Source organism: Medicago truncatula, chromosome 6 (assembly GCF_003473485.1).
Source record: "Medicago truncatula cultivar Jemalong A17 chromosome 6, MtrunA17r5.0-ANR, whole genome shotgun sequence".
Taxonomy (NCBI): domain Eukaryota; kingdom Viridiplantae; phylum Streptophyta; class Magnoliopsida; order Fabales; family Fabaceae; genus Medicago; species Medicago truncatula.
In genome coordinates, this window is record NC_053047.1 from 14,199,643 (window position 1) to 14,217,647 (window position 18,005).

An 18,005-nucleotide genomic window follows, 5' to 3' on the forward strand; every position below is an offset into this window, starting at 1 on the left:
GTGCAAATAAGGCTCCAAATTCCAAAAGCTTGACATCATCACTACGCCTTGTTCCAAGACTTATGCTTGGGGGGCTGTGGACCGTCAATATACTCCTAAAAGCCTAGGAGACCTCCAGAAGGGCTCCTAGACCCGACTAGAGGGCTTAGCACCCCCAACAAGAGCTCCAATCCCAAGGCGCGTCCTCCTCAGGATGCCGTCTCTATCCACTTCTAGAAACACCTAGAACTCTCTAAAAGTACTTAATTATCCTCGTTACTTAACGCCTAAGCAAGCCTGAAATCAGACCCATAAGTGGCTATAAATATTACCCTTGTGATCACTCTCACGGCATCCAATAATCAGTTTAAATAACCGTAGAATACAATACTGAATCCTGGTACCCATTATTGTGCTTTAGCAAGTACACTACCACTTGATGGTATCAAAGTAGTCCTTTAAACGAAAAGTTATTGTAATATTATTTCTTTTTCCACAAGTGTTTAGTTAGAAGTTTATTGAAATAAGCTCATACTATATTTAGATCAGATGTACAGAATGTTTAAACAAATATGAAATAACATAAAAGAGTTCAGAGGATTTTCTATTTTATAAAATATTATAATTTCAGTTTGTTATATAAAACAACATTTTAGTTCTTATTCTCGGGACAGATTCAATGAGGGGGCAATGAGGTCAGCTGACCCCACTTGAAGAAATAGTTTAATGTAGGTCAAAACAGTAGAGAAAGATGAGTTGCATGTGTGGTATCAGCGTGATACCAAACGTTCAAAAAGAAAATGGCGTATCTTCTGAAAAGAAGTATTATCACATTATGATGAATGAATACATGGTTGAGAGGTGAAAAATTTGGACAAATGACACAAGATGACTATTGGTTGGACACGACGACCCAATAGATTCGATGACTTGATCATTGCGCTGAAGTTACACACTCTTACAGTTTCTAGAAAATTCTAGAAATTGGGAGCATTGAAGAGAAGGAAAAGTATTGTGTAAGTCATTCAGAAATCTTGTTATAAAATAGTTAGAGAGTACACTATCTGGAAGCTTTTTGAGGTCCTTGATCCTCTATGGACAGTGCAACTTGATTCAGACTAGTTTCCACTATTAGTTTATTTTAATGGTTGAGATATGAATGATGTTAACCATTGTATTAATCCAAATGTCTGTTGTTGTCTGACCAACCATAGAGAATTTAGGTTCGATTCTTTTTTGACGTATTAATATAACTAAATTTCGGATTTTGATTATCTCCTTTTATTGTTATCTCGATTTATCTCGTAACTTTATCAAAATTCATAATGAGATATTAATCTAACTAAGTTATAGTGTTCAATGTTTTTCATCATGTTGTAGATTGGTTCTCCTATTTTGTTAAGGATTGTTCATATTTGAATGAGATTTAAACCGCACAAACCGAACCAATCCAAACCGCATTGGTTTGGTTTGGTTTGGTTTGGATGACTTTTTAAAAATCAACTGAACCAAACCAAACCGTATGCTTTTTTATCTCGCGGTTTGGATGACTTTTTTGCTCAAAACCAAACCAAACCTCACCGCGAACACCCCTAGTTGAGATACGCTTTCAGCAATTCAAGCAAATTTTCCCAAGTCTCCTTAGCAGCAGATTTGCCTTCTCAATGCACAAGAACATGTGTGATCACACCCTTAGCGGTATGTAGCTTATGTGTCCCCAGGATAAGTGTCGGTTGCAAAGGAACCAAGGGCCTTGTGACTGAGTCGTCTATGGGTGGGACTTGCAACAATGTCCGTCCAAAGAACGACTTAAGCTTCAAAACCTGAAACACCAGGTGAATTCGTGCTTCATGAGGTAGGGAGAGTTCATAAGCATTAAAGCCAATTGATTTGATAATTTGGTTCAAATATTTATGTTCTTCTCACTTTCTTCTCATATTTGAGGGGAAAGCGTGTTTGCATAGGGTCCATAAGTTTTTAAACCTTAGATAAATGCATTTTACTTAGAGTTTAATTAATATACTCAATAATTTATACACATATATTCAATTCAATAATGTGTTACAACATCAATCACATCAATTAATGAGTTTAATAACTCATACTATTTTAAAAACATATTTTGAATGTTTTAAATCTTCAAATTCAAATGATTGTTTGACGTACACTTATTCAAATATGACACCATTTAAGATTTAAGAGAAAATGTTGTGGTGTCTAAATATAAAAAAATACAATTGTATGGTCGTTATAAAGTTTTGATCTGAACCGAGAGAAATTATGGGTTTAATGTTGCTGGAAATTTTTTTTTCTTGTGTTTGCGGTTCATGTGGGAGAGAGACAATGTTCTTGGGTTTTTGTTTTTAGAATTTGATTTGATGTTTTTTATGTTTTTATTTTTCAAATGTGTTTATTAATAAAATAAATTTAAATGGAATAAAATACAATAAAAATTCTAAATCAACGTGCCACATCATTCATGTTGCACAATGAAAAGTTTGTAAGGTCAAAATCAAAGAACCTTAAAATAATATTAGATAATCTCAATTTTTTTAAAAGTATAAATCAAAACCGGTTCAATTGAGATGAGGTGAGTGAGAGAAGTGTTATTGACATTCTCCAACATTTTCTTTAACACATTATCTTATTGAGTGAATTCTATATGAGTATCACATATTGAAAATGGATCTAAAATGACAAGAATCAAACAAGTTTTATTCAATAAGAAAGTGAATGTTAAACAGAATGCTAACCAGTAAGAAAATATTCTTAACATATCTATTCTGATAAACATTATATACCCCAAAATACGCTAAATTACATCAGAAGTCATTTAAGTTTGAGGTTTATAACAAATTAGTTCTATAAATTATTTTGTTAACACATAAGTCATTTAAATTTGTAAATGTTTTCGATTTAGTCATTCTGCAACATCATTGTTTTCACAATATTTGATTAACGTAAGCAGTAAATTGAAAAGATTTACAAACTTAAAAGAACTTACGCATGACCAACATAACTTAAAAATCAATCTGTTACAAACTCAAATTTAAAGAATTTATAATTGATCAAAATAATATATTACAAATCTTAAACTTAAATGCATTGTTGATGTAATTTAGCCCCAAAAATTAAGTCATTTACCCGGTTATAAGGAAGACTAGCTATAAATCCTTCTCACTTCATTTCTCGATATGAAGAATAGCCGCTTAGTTTCGGTTTCGTAGTCAAGGGATGAGACTTTACTTCTTCCCCCGCTTAGGCACCTTAAGCGCTAGTTCTGCTTATAAGATAATATCGCTTTGTCATTCAATTCTTCCTATTCTCCTGCTACAAATGCCAAAACAAACACTAATTCAGTCTAATGCGCCTACCCACCCACCTTAGATGCTTTGGCACAAGGTTACCAATTAGAAAACATTCAACCTTCTCCCGAAGTTACGGGGGTTAGGGTTCCAATTTGAGTTTGAGGTTACATTGGAGTCTCTTACTAGTCCATTTCTAATCCTTTTTAGCCAGTTTCCTTCTATCCCATTGAAGCAGTTGTACCAATTGCAACAGTCTTAAGGCCATTAGTTGGAGTGCTAAGTGCTGCTTTGCCTATCTATTCTGCGACTTTTTTCTTACATCCAGTGCTACATCTAGAGGTCCAGTCCCTGGGTCATTTGATATCTCTAGTCTGAGTTCCGTTCAACAAGCCAGTTCTGTTAGATCGCTTACAGTCCCCGTAGTGTCCAGTAGCTGTCTCTTTTTCTTACCGGCAAGCGGGCTTGAAAAAAAAGTTAAGATATCTCCATCCGGTGGGAGTTGCTATCCATATAGTTCAATGGCAGTTCTACTTGCAGCCATTGAGAGTTCTCTTGCATCCGCTTTCCATCCAGCAGAGTAAGGGGCAAAAGGATCTGACGCAAGTTGGAGCTAAGGATCGACAGAAAGCTAGGGTTTTTCGTGCTTCTCCCTTCTTATCCGGAACTAAGGAGTTAACGATATATCGCTTAAGGAGATATCTAGCCAAGCGATTCACCTGATCCAGACACGCCAATAGGCGGCTTTGAAGATAGTAAGTAAGAGTAGTGGCATTCTCATCAAAAGGATAAGTAAGTTCGCAATCCAGTGATAAAGTGAAAAAAGGTGCTTTTTTCTGCGCATATTCCCAGGTTAGGATATGCATATAATATTATAGGTTACAGTTTCTAATCTATAGGATTTTTCTGGAAATATCCATTTTCCCGGAGAGAGGGATAAGATATCCCGACACAGTTCTATCTTGATACCACCCGGAACGGTAAAAAAAAAACGGAAGGAATCAAAAAAAATTAATAATTGGATCTATGTCCAATGGATCGCAACTACCAAGAAAAAGTATTTTGTTTTGGTTCGACCTGTAATTTTATATGAAATACCGGACAGTATCGATTTTATAAAACTTTTTCCCCAAGATCTATTCCAGGAAAGGGATAATCTGGAACTCAAAGTTGTCAATTATATTCTTTATGGAAATGGAAAATCCATTCGGGGAATTTCCGACACAAGGATTCAATTAGTTCGGACTTGTTTAGTCTTGAATTGGGATCAAGGCAAAAAAAGTCCTTCTATTGAGGAGGCCCCCTCTTCCTTTGTTGAAGTAAGTACAAACGGTTTGATTGAGTATTTTCTAAGAATTGACTTAGTAAAATCGAATACTGCATATATCAGAAAAAGAAATGACCCCCTTGGACCCGAATTCTCTGCTGTAACTGCTCCACACAGAACACAATCCTGCCCATATAAATACGATCCAACTGTTTAGATTTGCATAAACAATTTCACACAGTTTTAATCATGACCGTTAATTTTTGATCATATGGCCCAAACCATTCCTGCGTTAACGCAGTTACAGCGTGCATCCAATTCCAACATCCTTCAAGAAAACAAACAAACTCAATGATATATACCAATCGAAAGTAAGTCATCTATCAATCGAAATCACCGGATCACGTCTTAACCGACTGAACATCACCTTACATCATCATCATCATCTCTCTCACACACACAAACAAAAACATGGCGAAACGTTTCTTCCATACTCTCCAACAACATGTTCGACGTTATTACCCAAAGAACAAAACAACACATTTTCATTACAGAACTTCACAAACGAATAATCGTTCTTTTTCTTCTTCTTCTTCTTGTTCTAACAACTCTAAGAAACTTGGGTTTGTGGGTTGGTATTTGCGTAAGCTTGAAACTTACCCTGTTCTTACTAAGTGTATAACTTCCTCGCTTATTTTTACTGCTGCTGATCTTACTTCACAGGTAATACTAATAGCTCTTTATACTCATATATGTGGTTATGTAGTTATTATGTATAATATAATCTTTGTTACATTGATACCTCTGATCAAAATTGTATTTGGTGTGATACTGACACGACATATATAATTACATTATTTCTAAGATTATTACTGATGTCATGTTAGTTATTATACAATTGTAGCACCGACACTTCTAATTGAAGATGTGTACTGACACTCACTCTTTTATTGATTTTTTGGGTGAAACTTATGTGGATCTCACCATTTTACGTGGATCCATTTCTAAAACACAAGGCTCATACGAGTTTCATCCAACAAGGGAGTGAGTGTTTAGAAATAAAGTGTTCATAGCACTCCTCTTACATTCAATTATGTCATTTTTTAAATTATTATTGGTGTCAAGTTATTATGATACTATCTCTTGAAGTACGGTCACTTATGATTGAAGGCGTGTGTGGTGTTTGACATTTGATACATATTATTACATTCAATTATGTCATTTTATGAAATTATTTATTACCAGTGTCAGGTCAGTATTGTGTATGTGTATGATGTCCATGCCAGTGCTTCATGTCAGAAGAGGAAAGGATTTTTTTTTTTTTGCTCTAGGATTTTCTCTTGAATATTTTAATTACTCGGTTAATTGCCAATGTGGTTTTTAACTACTACATCTAATAATCACAGACAGTGACTAAATAACTGACATGTGGATTTTGCTTGGTAGAGCATAAACACCGACACACTGACATCGATAATATTTTGAGAAAATCACATAATTCAATGAAGTTATATGTCTCGGTGTCGTGTCGGTTTCAGACAGGGACACCTGTCCGACACCATGAGTCCATGACACACCTAATCTGAGGAGTCCCCGTGCTTCATAGGTTAAAAGACATTTCCACTGGGTTTGTACATTCGCTATTGTACACCCAAATGATTGTGAAAGAGAATATTTTGCATTCAGAGCAAATAGTTTAAGCTTGAGTTTTATGTTGGTTTGTTGCATTAACCATTTTCTAAAAGAATAGAAATATGCTAAATTTATTTCCAAATGATTGTGAATGTATGTTTCAAGATTTCTGAAACAATGAGAATGAATTTCATATGACCAACATGTTACTATATTTGTCCATCTGCAGTCATATTGCTGGATGAAATGCTACAGGATGTAGAAAATATTTCAAATGTTTGCCTCGTAAAATATTTTTGAGTATCTTAGATGATCTCTTAGCATTAGTTTCTAGATTTAACCACATTTCGTTGTCTGTTTACATATATGGTGAGGACTTTAGGAGTCTATTTTTAATATCAATAGGGGTTAGTGCTTTGTATTTTCTATCATGGATTGGTTTGGGTTTGCCTTGCTTGGTAAGTCTTCAGTTCTAACTCTAGATATAGCCTCACCGTTTGCGGGAATATGGCCGTGTACATGAGTACATCTACCTGCCTACCCGACCTAATGTAATGGGTGCATCACACAATTGGCTGCCCTTATGGTGTGTTGCGAAGTGTTTCATATTCTGGCTACTTTATTTATCCTCCAGTTGCACTTTTGGAGTTTATATGTTCTGCTATGACCTGTTCTTCCTTATATATTTATTCTTTTTATTTTGGCTATTGTTTGTTTAACATTTAGAAAGTGGATGGGATAGGGGACCATTATTCAAGTTATTCTTGAATCTGGTGTTTTTCACTTCTTTTGTTAGCAATGTATCATACCAAATGGTGGTCTCTTCTCTCATTGACAATCGTTCTGTTCCGACTTCTTTCCTAAGATATGTTATGGTGACTTCTCTTCCCATGATGATGTACGAAAGACCGTTAAAATATCTACAAAATATCTCGTAGTATCGTTTATTGTATATTAAATATTTTAGAGTATCTTTGACGCATGAAGTAAGACAGACTACTTAAAATGGACCTATAATAATTGTGGCATATGAGAGTAGTTTTCAAAATGTTGAGATGAAGAAACTAATTTCAACTTATACAAGAGTGATAGATATTCATAGTCTGTTAGTTAAATTTAGCTAATTAGTTGATTAGAGAGATAAGGTTTGGTTGGGATGTGATAATAGGGAGAGAGGAGAATGAGAAAGCGGTTTGGAAAATAAGTTAGAAGAGTATGTTCTACATTCATTCCTCAATTTCAAAATTTTGTTCTTTACTATAATCTTTCTGTTAGTACCAGTTGATCCAACAAATGAATTATTTTTTCAAACCCAAAGTTGCTGCAAAGTTCTATAAATATTTCTTGTTCCTTAAGTGCTTCTGGAGTAGTTTATCTAACTAAGCTCATGCTATGTTTTGATCGAATGAAGAAATTGGTTAAACTAATATGAAATAGCTTAAAAGCGTTCAGAGGATTTTCTATATCGTAAAATGCCCTAATTTTAGTTTGTTATCATAATATATTAACTTAATCTTCTGAAAAGGTTATTTCAATCTAAAAATTCGCGATCCTAAATATTTGACACCAAGACTTCTATGATTCTACTGGTTGGAATCATAAAACATTGGTTCCTCATCTCGACTTTCACATTTGTAAGCTGGTAGAATGGCTGAAATAGTTTTTTCTTACCATATCATTTAACGATTTTGATTTCATGGAACTACATACCTGTTTTCACTATAGGTCTAGGGATTCGAAGTTGGGTCTAAAAAAGTGTTCTAAATATTTTTATTATTTTTAGGTCTTTGTGTCTTCACTAACCTATTGATTTGTTCATGTTAGATGATTACATTACCCTCTTCTGCTTCGTATGATTTAAAAAGGACATCCCGTATGACAATATATGGGCTGCTAATCTTGGGACCATCACAGCATAAGTATTTTAATTTTCTATCCAAAATTTTACCTAACAGAGATGTGGCAACAACCTTGAAGAAAATTTTAATGGGACAAGCTTTATTTGGACCTGTCATCAATACTGTTTTCTTCTCCTACATTGGTGCTTTACAAGGTAACTTTCATATTTTTTTTTTAAATGGTGACTTTTTTCATCTCTTTAATCCCGTGAGTTTATATGATAGTTCATTGACATGATTTTCAATTGATTTTGATTCTTTTGTACTCCAATATAAGAATCAGTTTCGATATGAATTCTCAAAGTGAGGAGAATTCCTAAAGATTATATGATTCAAGGATAACCACTCGTTAAAAAATCAGTGGTTTAAGATTGTGATAGGATACTTGCCGACATGTATAACAAACCAGAAGTTTTTGAAATCTCAACCATTATTATATATTTTATTTTATATACTTAAGGTGATGATTCTGCATATAATCTTCTAGTTTCCTCGTTAAATGTGCCAAATCAGGTTTCCTTAGTCTCAGGGTGCAGGATTACCAATTTAACCACAGGCATAATTTGTATAACCTTTGTCTAACGAATAGATGCTCCCTCCATCTTACTATAAGTGTCGATTCAGATAATGCAAACTTATCAGTCATGCTGGTAGTTGGTAGAATATTTAATTAAAGAGAAAAGGAGTAGCAGACTGGTAGTTAGGGAAAAACTGGGGAAATAATTTTTTAATTTTGGATCAAAACAATAGAGAGAGAGCAAGAAAATGGAGTGTTCTCTGTCAAGAAGTAGCATGTTATGGTGAATGAACTCATGGTTGTGAGGTGAAAAGTATGGAAGGATGACGACACCAAGACAAAACTATTTTGTTTAGAGAGAAACAACTTTAATTCTCATAAGGAAGAAGACTAACAAATAGAACTTGTAGGGTTTCAAATTCTTTTTTCTTTTGAATGGTTGTGTATTAAAACATTAATTTTGTAAAGTAAATTTACTAAAAAAGACACATACAGATCACATATGACATTGATAATGTGTATCACTTGGCAAAACCAGTTTAACACCAGTGGCCAAAAGTCCAAAACTAATCACTTTTAAACGCCGAGGAACCAAATGCGAGAAACATAATAAAGACGAGTTGAAAGCTAAAATGATATATTGAGACTTAACATATTTAAACCTTAATTTATATGGAATGATTGTGCACTATTGCTTTTTTACTCATTTTTTGCAAAGGAATTAAGGTCATGAATTGGTAATTCTGTTTGTATATGGTTATCGGTGATTCTGAATTCCCTTTTCGATGCCAAAATCAGGTGAAAGTGGGCCTGAAATTGTTGCCAGGCTGAAGCGAGATCTACTTCCTACATTAATAGGCGGTGCTATGTTTTGGCCTGTATGTGATTTTGTCACCTTCAAATTCGTTCCAGTCCATTTGCAGGTTTGTGCAGTTCGACGAATGCCATTGTCAGAACTTAATTTTCTGTTATAACTTTAATTTTCATCATGATCTTCAACTCAGCAGTAAGTAATTGTCTTGCTTTTTAGCTAATGTATCTTTCTCTTTCATAATTGCTGCAGCCACTGATGAATAGTTCCTGCGCATATGTGTGGACCATTTATTTAACTTACATGGCGAACCGAACAAACTTGACCGAAGCTTAGATTTTTGTTTGAATACAAGTATTTAGTGTTCTAAAGCAATCTTTTATAGCTTAGCATTATTTGGCTGCAAGGATATGTAACTAGGTATAAAAATCATGGTAATGGCAAGTTTATAGATTTTGTATCAATTTGGTATTCAATTTTGTTTTGTATATAGCTTTTAGTTCACTTCTTAACTTCCCTCTTTAATCTGAATTGAGTACTTCATTGAAATGTCTTCACTTTCTGTCTGTCCGTCACTAGAGTACTCTATTGAGGCTAGTTTTAACCATCCAGGTAAGTATCTTAGAGTACACTATTGATACTTAGAGGAAAATATAAAACAGAGACCAAACATTGTGATGGAAAATATTTAGAGGACCAAAATTGATTGAATTTTTTTTAAGAGATTAAAAACAAAATTTGAAATATTTATCAGAAGATAGGAACCAACAGTATAATGAATGAATGAATGAATGAATGAATGGCAAACAAGATGATTATGCATGAATGAATGAATATTGTTCAAACCTATGAGGTATTATAAAATACCTCTCTCTCTTTTGTTAAGTACGTAGAGATTCTAGTGTTATTTTGGTTTATTTTTTTTAATTTTATAATATGAGATGAGATTATAGTGTTAGACTTTTTTTGTTGAGGAAAAGAGATTCGAGTGTTAGATGGGATGCCACCCACATTGGCAGAGTATTAATTCATATATTTATCTTTTTATATAATTTTATCGTTTTTTTACCATACTCAAGCACAAGGCGTGCCTGAAAGAAAGCAATAAATTATGCAAAGTATACAATAACAAAAAACAAAAGCAAAAGGAAATAAAAAATGCTAGCCAATGCCCATACTCAGCAAAGGGATACAACATCAATGATGGAAATCAAAAGAAGAATTACTTAAATGAAATTTTATCCACTTAAAAGATAATAGTTCAACGCCATCAATAAGCAGAAGCGTAAGATTCTACTATTCATGCCCTTCCAAATAGTCCAAATCCAGGTATATATATAAAACACTAATTTAAAATTAAAAAAATTAAAAGGACAAACACAATACAAAAAACACATGTTGGTGAAGTTGTTGGAACGAGTCATCTATGGAAACCACCTTACATTACCATCATCTCCCTTCGTCTCTCCCAATCTTTCACTCCCAAAAATGGCCAAACGATTCTTCCACACCCTCTCTACTACCCTCCAACAACATTCCTCACGACATATTCGTCGTCATCACCCATTGAAAAATAAAACACATTTCCATCACAAATATTCACACCCTTCTTTCTCACCAACACCCAATCTTTTGTCTTCCTTTAAGAAATCTGAGTTTGTTGCTTGGTATTTGAATAAGCTTGAAACTAACCCGATTATTACTAAAGCCGTAACTTCCTCGCTTATTTGCGCCGCTGCTGATCTTTCTTCACAGGTAACAATAACTTTTTGGTTATAACCTCATCTAGGGTTATAGTTATTAGGGTTAAACAATTTTCCGTCATCAAATTTTATTGTCGGTGTTAAACATTGCACATCTCGTATTGAATAAAGGGATTAACACTGAAAATAAAATATTTATAGCGATAAAAACATATTCGTAACATCTTATTAAAGGTTGTGTCAATGTATAAAGTTTACTTTTACTAGGAAAAGTCTAATAAGTTTACTAACCTATTGATTTATTCATGTTAGATGATTAGAAAACCACCAGTATATGGGTTACTAATCCTGGGACCATCACAGCATTTGTGGTTCAATTTTCTGTCCAATATTTTACCTACGAGAGGTTTGGTATCAACTTTGATGAAAACTTACCTCAATTATGTTTTCTTCTCCTACGACGACAATCGTTTTCAAGGTAATTTTCATATTTTAAATGGTTAATCTTATAAGCTCTTCAATTCTTGTCCCCAAGTTTATATGATATTTCATTAAATGGTGATTTTCAGTTGATTTATGTACTCACATATAAGATAATAAGAATTTGTTTGGAGTTGAAGTCACTAATGTTGGGATCGAGATTTCCTTACGAGTCTATGTTGAACTAAGGGAAAAAGAGTTCGAGATCATAGGTTCATAATCCAGACGAAGGAGAAAATATTAATCTAACAAACTAACTATTTACATTTGTCATAAAAAAATGTTTTACAATTGTGGTAATATACTTGCTCGACATGGAAATTAATCAAACCACAAATTTGTTTTTTGAGAGGGGAAGCACAAAATTCTTAAATCTAAACCAATATTTTATTTATTTATAGTGATGGTTCTGCATTTGATCTCCTAGGGCTTATTAAATCTGCTAAATCAAGTTCCATCTATGCCTCCTTATTTTTGTTAATTTTCTCATGATCCCACTTAGACTCAGGGTGGAGAAGCCTGCCCATTTATTCATAATCATGTTGTTTTTATCGTTTGTCTGTCTATTAGGTATTCCTTTCAATCTTGTTATAAGTGTCATTTGAAAAATTGCGTACTTCATAAGAAAGTGATATGTCATTCTGATTTCTGTCGTAAAACTGTGGTTCGAATAGTTTATATTTTGGATCAAAGTAGTAGAGAAAGATGAAGTGCATGTTTAATATATAGTAGATTAGCTGAATGAACTCATGTTTGAGAGGTGAAAAATATGGGCCAATGCAAGGTTGTCAAAATCGGTATCCTACTAAAGATCATTGGGGCATAGAAAGAGCCTAGATCGTAGGATCGTAAGATCCCGCCTAATAGACAAAATAATAATAAAAGATACTAAAAAAAAATAACATTCCATAAAAAAAAAGTTTTTAGAAAAATAACAACACATCAATTTCTTAAACATAAAAAAAACTAGTTCAACAAGTCATTCAAGACATTTTGATCAAGCCCAACATGTTCCATTTCTGAATTTTTTTTTGAACTCTAGGGGGAGCAGATGAGGAAGCACCAATAACTGTGATATGAGAACTAAGAGAGAATGGGTTGAAATTTATAGAACAAATGAAGGATGAGAGGGAATGGATTCATTGAATGAATAATTGAATCAATTACTATTTCAGAGAAAAATTCACAATTTCAGAGAAATACCCAATTCCCTAACCTAATGATTCAATAAAACACCAACAACTCCCCAAAAACGAAATTAATGGCATATTCTGACCTTTTCAAGTGAAAACGGGTCGAAATCAAACTAAAGCGGGTCGTTTTATACTGGACAGTGCCGGGTCAAACCCGGGTCGGGTCGGGTCTTCAACCTCTGAACCGGGTCGAAATCAATTGCATAAAAGTGCCGATTCTGCGATCTTCCGCTCCGACGTCTTTTTCGATCTCCTAACCGCTCCAAATCGATGATGGTCATAAAAAACGCAAAATCGTATGATCTTGAGTGTTAGATCGCGATTTTGACAACCTTGGGCCAATGACACTATAAGATTGTTGATAGGATACCATGGCACAATAGATTGAATGACTCAATCACTGGGCCAAAGTTACACTCCTCACTCACACACTTATAGTTTCTAGAAAGTTGTAGAAGCTCGCGAAGATTAGGAACCTTTCTGAAATACCATATAATACATGGCTAATATATATTTAACAATGATAATCATATATAGTAATTTATATGTGGTCTCTGGAGGCTAGGAAGTAGGTTATTTTCTCTTCTAAATTAATGTAGAAGAGAAAAACTATTATATTCTGAATGATTCTCAAAGCCAGAAACCACAATGACAGAAAAGACTCAGAGATTTGGGAAATATCTAAAGCCCCCACACATTTTGAATCCATCTCTGACACCTAAACAAAACGCTATTGGCGCCACAAAGAATTGGTTCTTCCTTCCATTCATAGAGGAAACATTGGTGACCAAAGTGTCAACCTAAAAACCATTTCCAAGGGAGAGAATAAATTATGTTCAGTGGTTGCTTAACCTCACTGGATTACCCACAAAAACAAAACAATTAAGGGCATTATAGAGGGTATACACAGTCAAATGCCAAATAAAAAAACACATAGTCTACTCCTAAAACTCTCACCTAATTAACAATATTGTTCTGGACCACTTACACGGCTACACGTGTACAATATTATGCCGCCTCAAGGCTTCACACTCGAAGGAGCACGCCAACTCGCCTGTGCCCTGCCAGGATCACCCTACACGTGTCCGCTCTAACTCCTTATCATACGCCGCATAACTCGGAGACGGTTATGCCAAGTGCGCCTATATAAAGGTGAACTTGCTTCACCCTCAAGGTACACAACACTTTTTACAACAATTCTAAGGATTTTTTCTCAGTTCCATTACTGACTTGATCGTTGGAGTGCTAACTAGCTTGCCAGCACCTTTCGTTCCACCGTAGTGAACGCTTCGCCGTCGCATCGGATGCCGTTATCGATCATCGGAGCACTCTCCACAACTGTTACGACTCAACAGTTCTCACCGGACATATCATTTGGCGCTAGTAGGAGGGGATCGTTCACTAAACCACCTCGGTCCAACGATCCTCCACCGTAACTGTTTTCTTTTACGCGCAACGGTCGACAATTACTGCTCCTACCTTCGAAGTAATCGCCGGAACTAGCAGAAGAACCGCCGCGAGTCGTTCCTCCACCTCTCCCGAACCGCATTCTACGATCCAAATTCTCTAGAGCCAAACAGTTATGATACTTGGACCGGTGAATCCTGAGGGAAGCGATGCCATCCGCAGCATTGCTAACGGTGTCCGCGCTACAACCTCCGTAAATGCAATGACGCTACCTCCACCTATCTCGCAACCGAAGGATGTTTCTCCTCCGTCTCCTCAAGCTCCACAGCCTCCGGAGACGAACGAAGTCCTTATGGATCCAGTGAACCTGCTCCGCCAACAAAGCGATAGACTTGAACTTATGTAAAAGAATTAAGAAAAGATCATGTCGTGATCATGCTCTTTGTTTCACTCTGACCGAGGTGTGAGGTATCAATGAGTAAAAAACTCAAATTTTTTAGGAGCCGAATGCCAAGTTGAAACTAAGACTATTGGAAATCAATAGGAATAAGGATGTCTTAGAAGAGTCGTTGCAAAACACCTCCACTTAATGACTTAATGGGATACATCGAAAGAGCATATGAAGAAGGTGATATAGGTGGCCAAGCGCACATAATCGGAGTTGGCCTGCAAAAAGTGTCAAGATCATGCAAACCGACTGAGAAGATGCAATCACTCCTAGCTACCTTGATGACATCCGAGTGGAAATGTATTATCTAATTGGAAGCCCTCCAGATGAAACACAAGGTTAAGTTGAAGGATCTATCCGATTAAATTCTGCAGCTTGTAAAATGGAGATGGATGCCCCTTTGTAGTAGTTCATTGCAGAGTCTTTTGATAGTATTCCGCAACAGGTTGGTGTCCTTAACTAGCAAATTCCCCTAAATTTGGACGACCTAGGCCCAGGAAACACTGCTACGGAGTTCAAATTTGAGCTTTTTTGCTATGTTGGGAGAGGCCACTAATGATGAACTCCACAAGCAAGAGGCAGACAGTCAGGAGATCTAGAGGTGAGAATGTTGTTTCATCAGGTGATGTCGGGGTTTATTCTCCAGGTGATGGAAGAAAGGATGGTGATATCGTCGTTTGTTCAAGATATGCGAGTGTAGTTCTACTCATTGAAAATATAATATAATAACGGTTTTTCTATATCAATCATGAAAAGATAGATAAGAAATAAAAAAATAATGAAAGGTTGTTAAACAAGAATGATCTCTAATTACAAAGTATTATTTTTATGTGGGATCTATTCTATGAACTAAAGGGACAAACATAATACATCAATCCACTTTAGATAAGTTTAATAATTAATTTAATTTTAATGAAGAATTTCTTGCAATAACAAAATTATTATTAAATATTTTATTGACGTAAACATTGCATGATCTTTTTTACTATATAAAGTGATCAGCTAATTCTATATTTGTTACACGCAAAGGTTATAAAAATGATTGAAATTTACAAGTTTGTTTATGTTGTGATCTTTTTTGTTTCTCTTTTTCTTGTTGTAGTCGACAGTGGAAAAAGGATCGGTGGAGAAAATAGACATAGTAAACTCATTCTCATATTTTCGTTTGTTTATCTTATACATAATCATTCTACCATTTTTAATTATATGTATTTATTTTATTTTACACTACAGGACAATGTGTCGATGACCACGACTGTTATAAAATATTTTCTTGTCCTCGTGAAATTGCATTTAAGTGCGTTAATGGTTGGTGTAAATGCACGCTCTAGTTAAGGTAAAAAAGTATATCTTATTAGTTATTACACTTATAATTTCTCTCTAACTATTTTTACTTCTTTCTTTTCTAACTTTAGTGTGGAGTTTGTTAGGCGACAAGCCAACGCGGTTGCTCATGTACTTGCAAGAGAAGTCATGTTCTAAGTTAGTTCCACTATTTATTATGATATACTCGAATGTATTGAATTCTTAATTATCAATGAAATGCTATAAGCATGTTTCCTTAAAAAAAAAAAAAATGTTCAATATCATGTTTTCTTAAAAAAAATAAAATTAACAAGCAACAATTGAATATATTAGTGTCATACCCCAAATTTTGATCACTTTTCTCTATTCTTACCCATTTTATTCGTATTTTTAAAGTCAGGAATTTTCGTCGTTTCAGACGAAATTTCGACAGAGAGGTTACTTTGAAGTACCTCATTTTTGATTCCGAGTCGGGCCCTCTCCACACTTTTTATTTATTAGCCTTTTAGTTTTATTTTTTAATCTTCCATCTTTTAGTTTTTCCTTTCTTCTTTATTCAGTTTTACCTTTATCTCTTATTTTTATTATTATTCCTTCCATTTTTAGGTCTTATTTTTTCGTTTTTCTTTTTTATGGTAATAAATGTCAAAAAATAATAAAGTGTCAATAGGTTAGAAAATTTGTTCGAGGTCCTTTCTTTCCTCTGCTCAAACACGCCACCTTCAGTGGCAAAAGTTACTCAAGTCAACTTTTTCTTTCCAAATCAAGCTAAAACGTGTTCCAACCTTTAAGAGTCACTTAATAACCCATCAAGCCAATTCATGGTCCTTTAATTTATTTCCTTTTAAGAATTTGTATCAGCCTTTAAAAGAAAAAGAGGAAATCAGAACAAAGACAATAATTTCCACAACCAAAAAAACATCATAAAAAACCCTGGCCGCACAAACTGTTCACACACAAACTTTCACAGAGTCACCAATCAGTAGCCGCATAGTCAAACTCACAAACCCTAATTCTCCCAAAGTTTCAGATCTGTTCAGATCAAACACTCTTTTTTCCAAAAAATAATCCAAATCTTCAAGCTTAGATCTAGCCCAAATCTCTCTACCCTTTTTAAAAATCACTTCAAAATTGTATTTAGAAGGAGAAAGAGAAGAGGATTGTCAAAAAAAAATTTAAAAAAAAAAACAAGTTTAGTTTTCCGACGCGGTGGCTCCGCCGCCGGAAACCGGCCGGCCACCGCGTCGGACTACCTTCGTCCTTCTTCTCCGACGGAAACTTTTATAGAGAGAGGGGAGAGCATTTTGTGTTATAAGTTTTTAGAGAGAGAAGTAAATTAAGTTATGTGTGTGAGATTGCTATATATATATATATCCCCCTGATACCATGTGTGCGCCACCGTAATGTTCACCATACTCCGTTGTTTTTTTATACCATCAGATCTGGATTGTTCCAGGATCTGATGGCTACTGCGTGTTTTGATCTTGAATCATGTGTGTGTTCTCCTATGTGAAATATGGTGTATTTTCTGTTTGAACCGTCAGATTGTTGATCTGACGGTCACTGTGTTTCCTGTGTTATTTCTCTGCTTTTGTGCTGTTTTTTTTAAACCGTTAGATCTTAGATCCTGTGGCTGTGATGAGATTTTCCTGTGATTAGATCTAGACCTTCCGATTCATCAAACAGTCCAGATTTATCCAGTCTGAGCCCACCATTTTTAAAATTCACTACTGTTTTACTTTTGTCACCACTGTTTTTACTTTCTGCACCTTTTTGCTTAAAATTTCCTAAAAAAGTTTACTTTGTGTTAATCATTTATTTACTGTTTTTTATTATTGTTATAGTATATTTGTATTAGTATTTTGAATCATCTCATGCATGTTTAATTTTTGTCATCTTATTTTATTGTTATTATTTTAGTGTGTATTTAGGAATTGATGTAATTTAATTTGTGCACTTTATTTTTTTCTTGTCGTTTATTTTCTCTTGAGGCTTTAGCATGTATCTAGGTCCCTTGTAAATATCCATAAATGAGAACATGCACCGACACTTCACATTTA

General features: G+C 34.6%; 1 protein-coding gene and 1 long non-coding RNA gene across 2 annotated transcripts; both read left to right on the forward strand.

Moving 5' to 3' along the window:
• Positions 1-4,791: 4,791 nt before the first annotated feature.
• LOC25496212 (PXMP2/4 family protein 4) lies at positions 4,792-9,897 on the forward strand. The gene is made up of 4 exons (XM_024785599.2): positions 4,792-5,274; positions 8,008-8,236; positions 9,397-9,521; positions 9,662-9,897. The coding sequence occupies exons 1-4, from the start codon at positions 5,023-5,025 to the stop codon at positions 9,743-9,745; spliced, it is 690 nt and encodes a 229-aa protein (XP_024641367.1). The 5' UTR covers positions 4,792-5,022; the 3' UTR covers positions 9,746-9,897.
• A 5,744-nt stretch (positions 9,898-15,641) lies between these two features.
• On the forward strand, positions 15,642-16,285 carry LOC25496214 (uncharacterized). The gene is made up of 3 exons (XR_003012996.2): positions 15,642-15,781; positions 15,874-15,976; positions 16,056-16,285. It is a non-coding gene; the product is annotated as an uncharacterized lncRNA (long non-coding RNA).
• The last annotated feature ends 1,720 nt before the right edge of the window (positions 16,286-18,005 follow it).

Excerpts from the sequence above, each read along its gene's own strand:
- LOC25496212 (XM_024785599.2), top strand. The coding sequence starts at position 5,023 with ATGGCGAAACGTTTCTTCCATACTCTCCAACAACATGTTCGACGTTAT. Across the intron at positions 5,275-8,007 it reads CTGCTGATCTTACTTCACAG|ATGATTACATTACCCTCTTC; the intron begins GTAATACTAATA and ends TGTTCATGTTAG. Across the intron at positions 9,522-9,661 it reads TCGTTCCAGTCCATTTGCAG|CCACTGATGAATAGTTCCTG; the intron begins GTTTGTGCAGTT and ends TAATTGCTGCAG.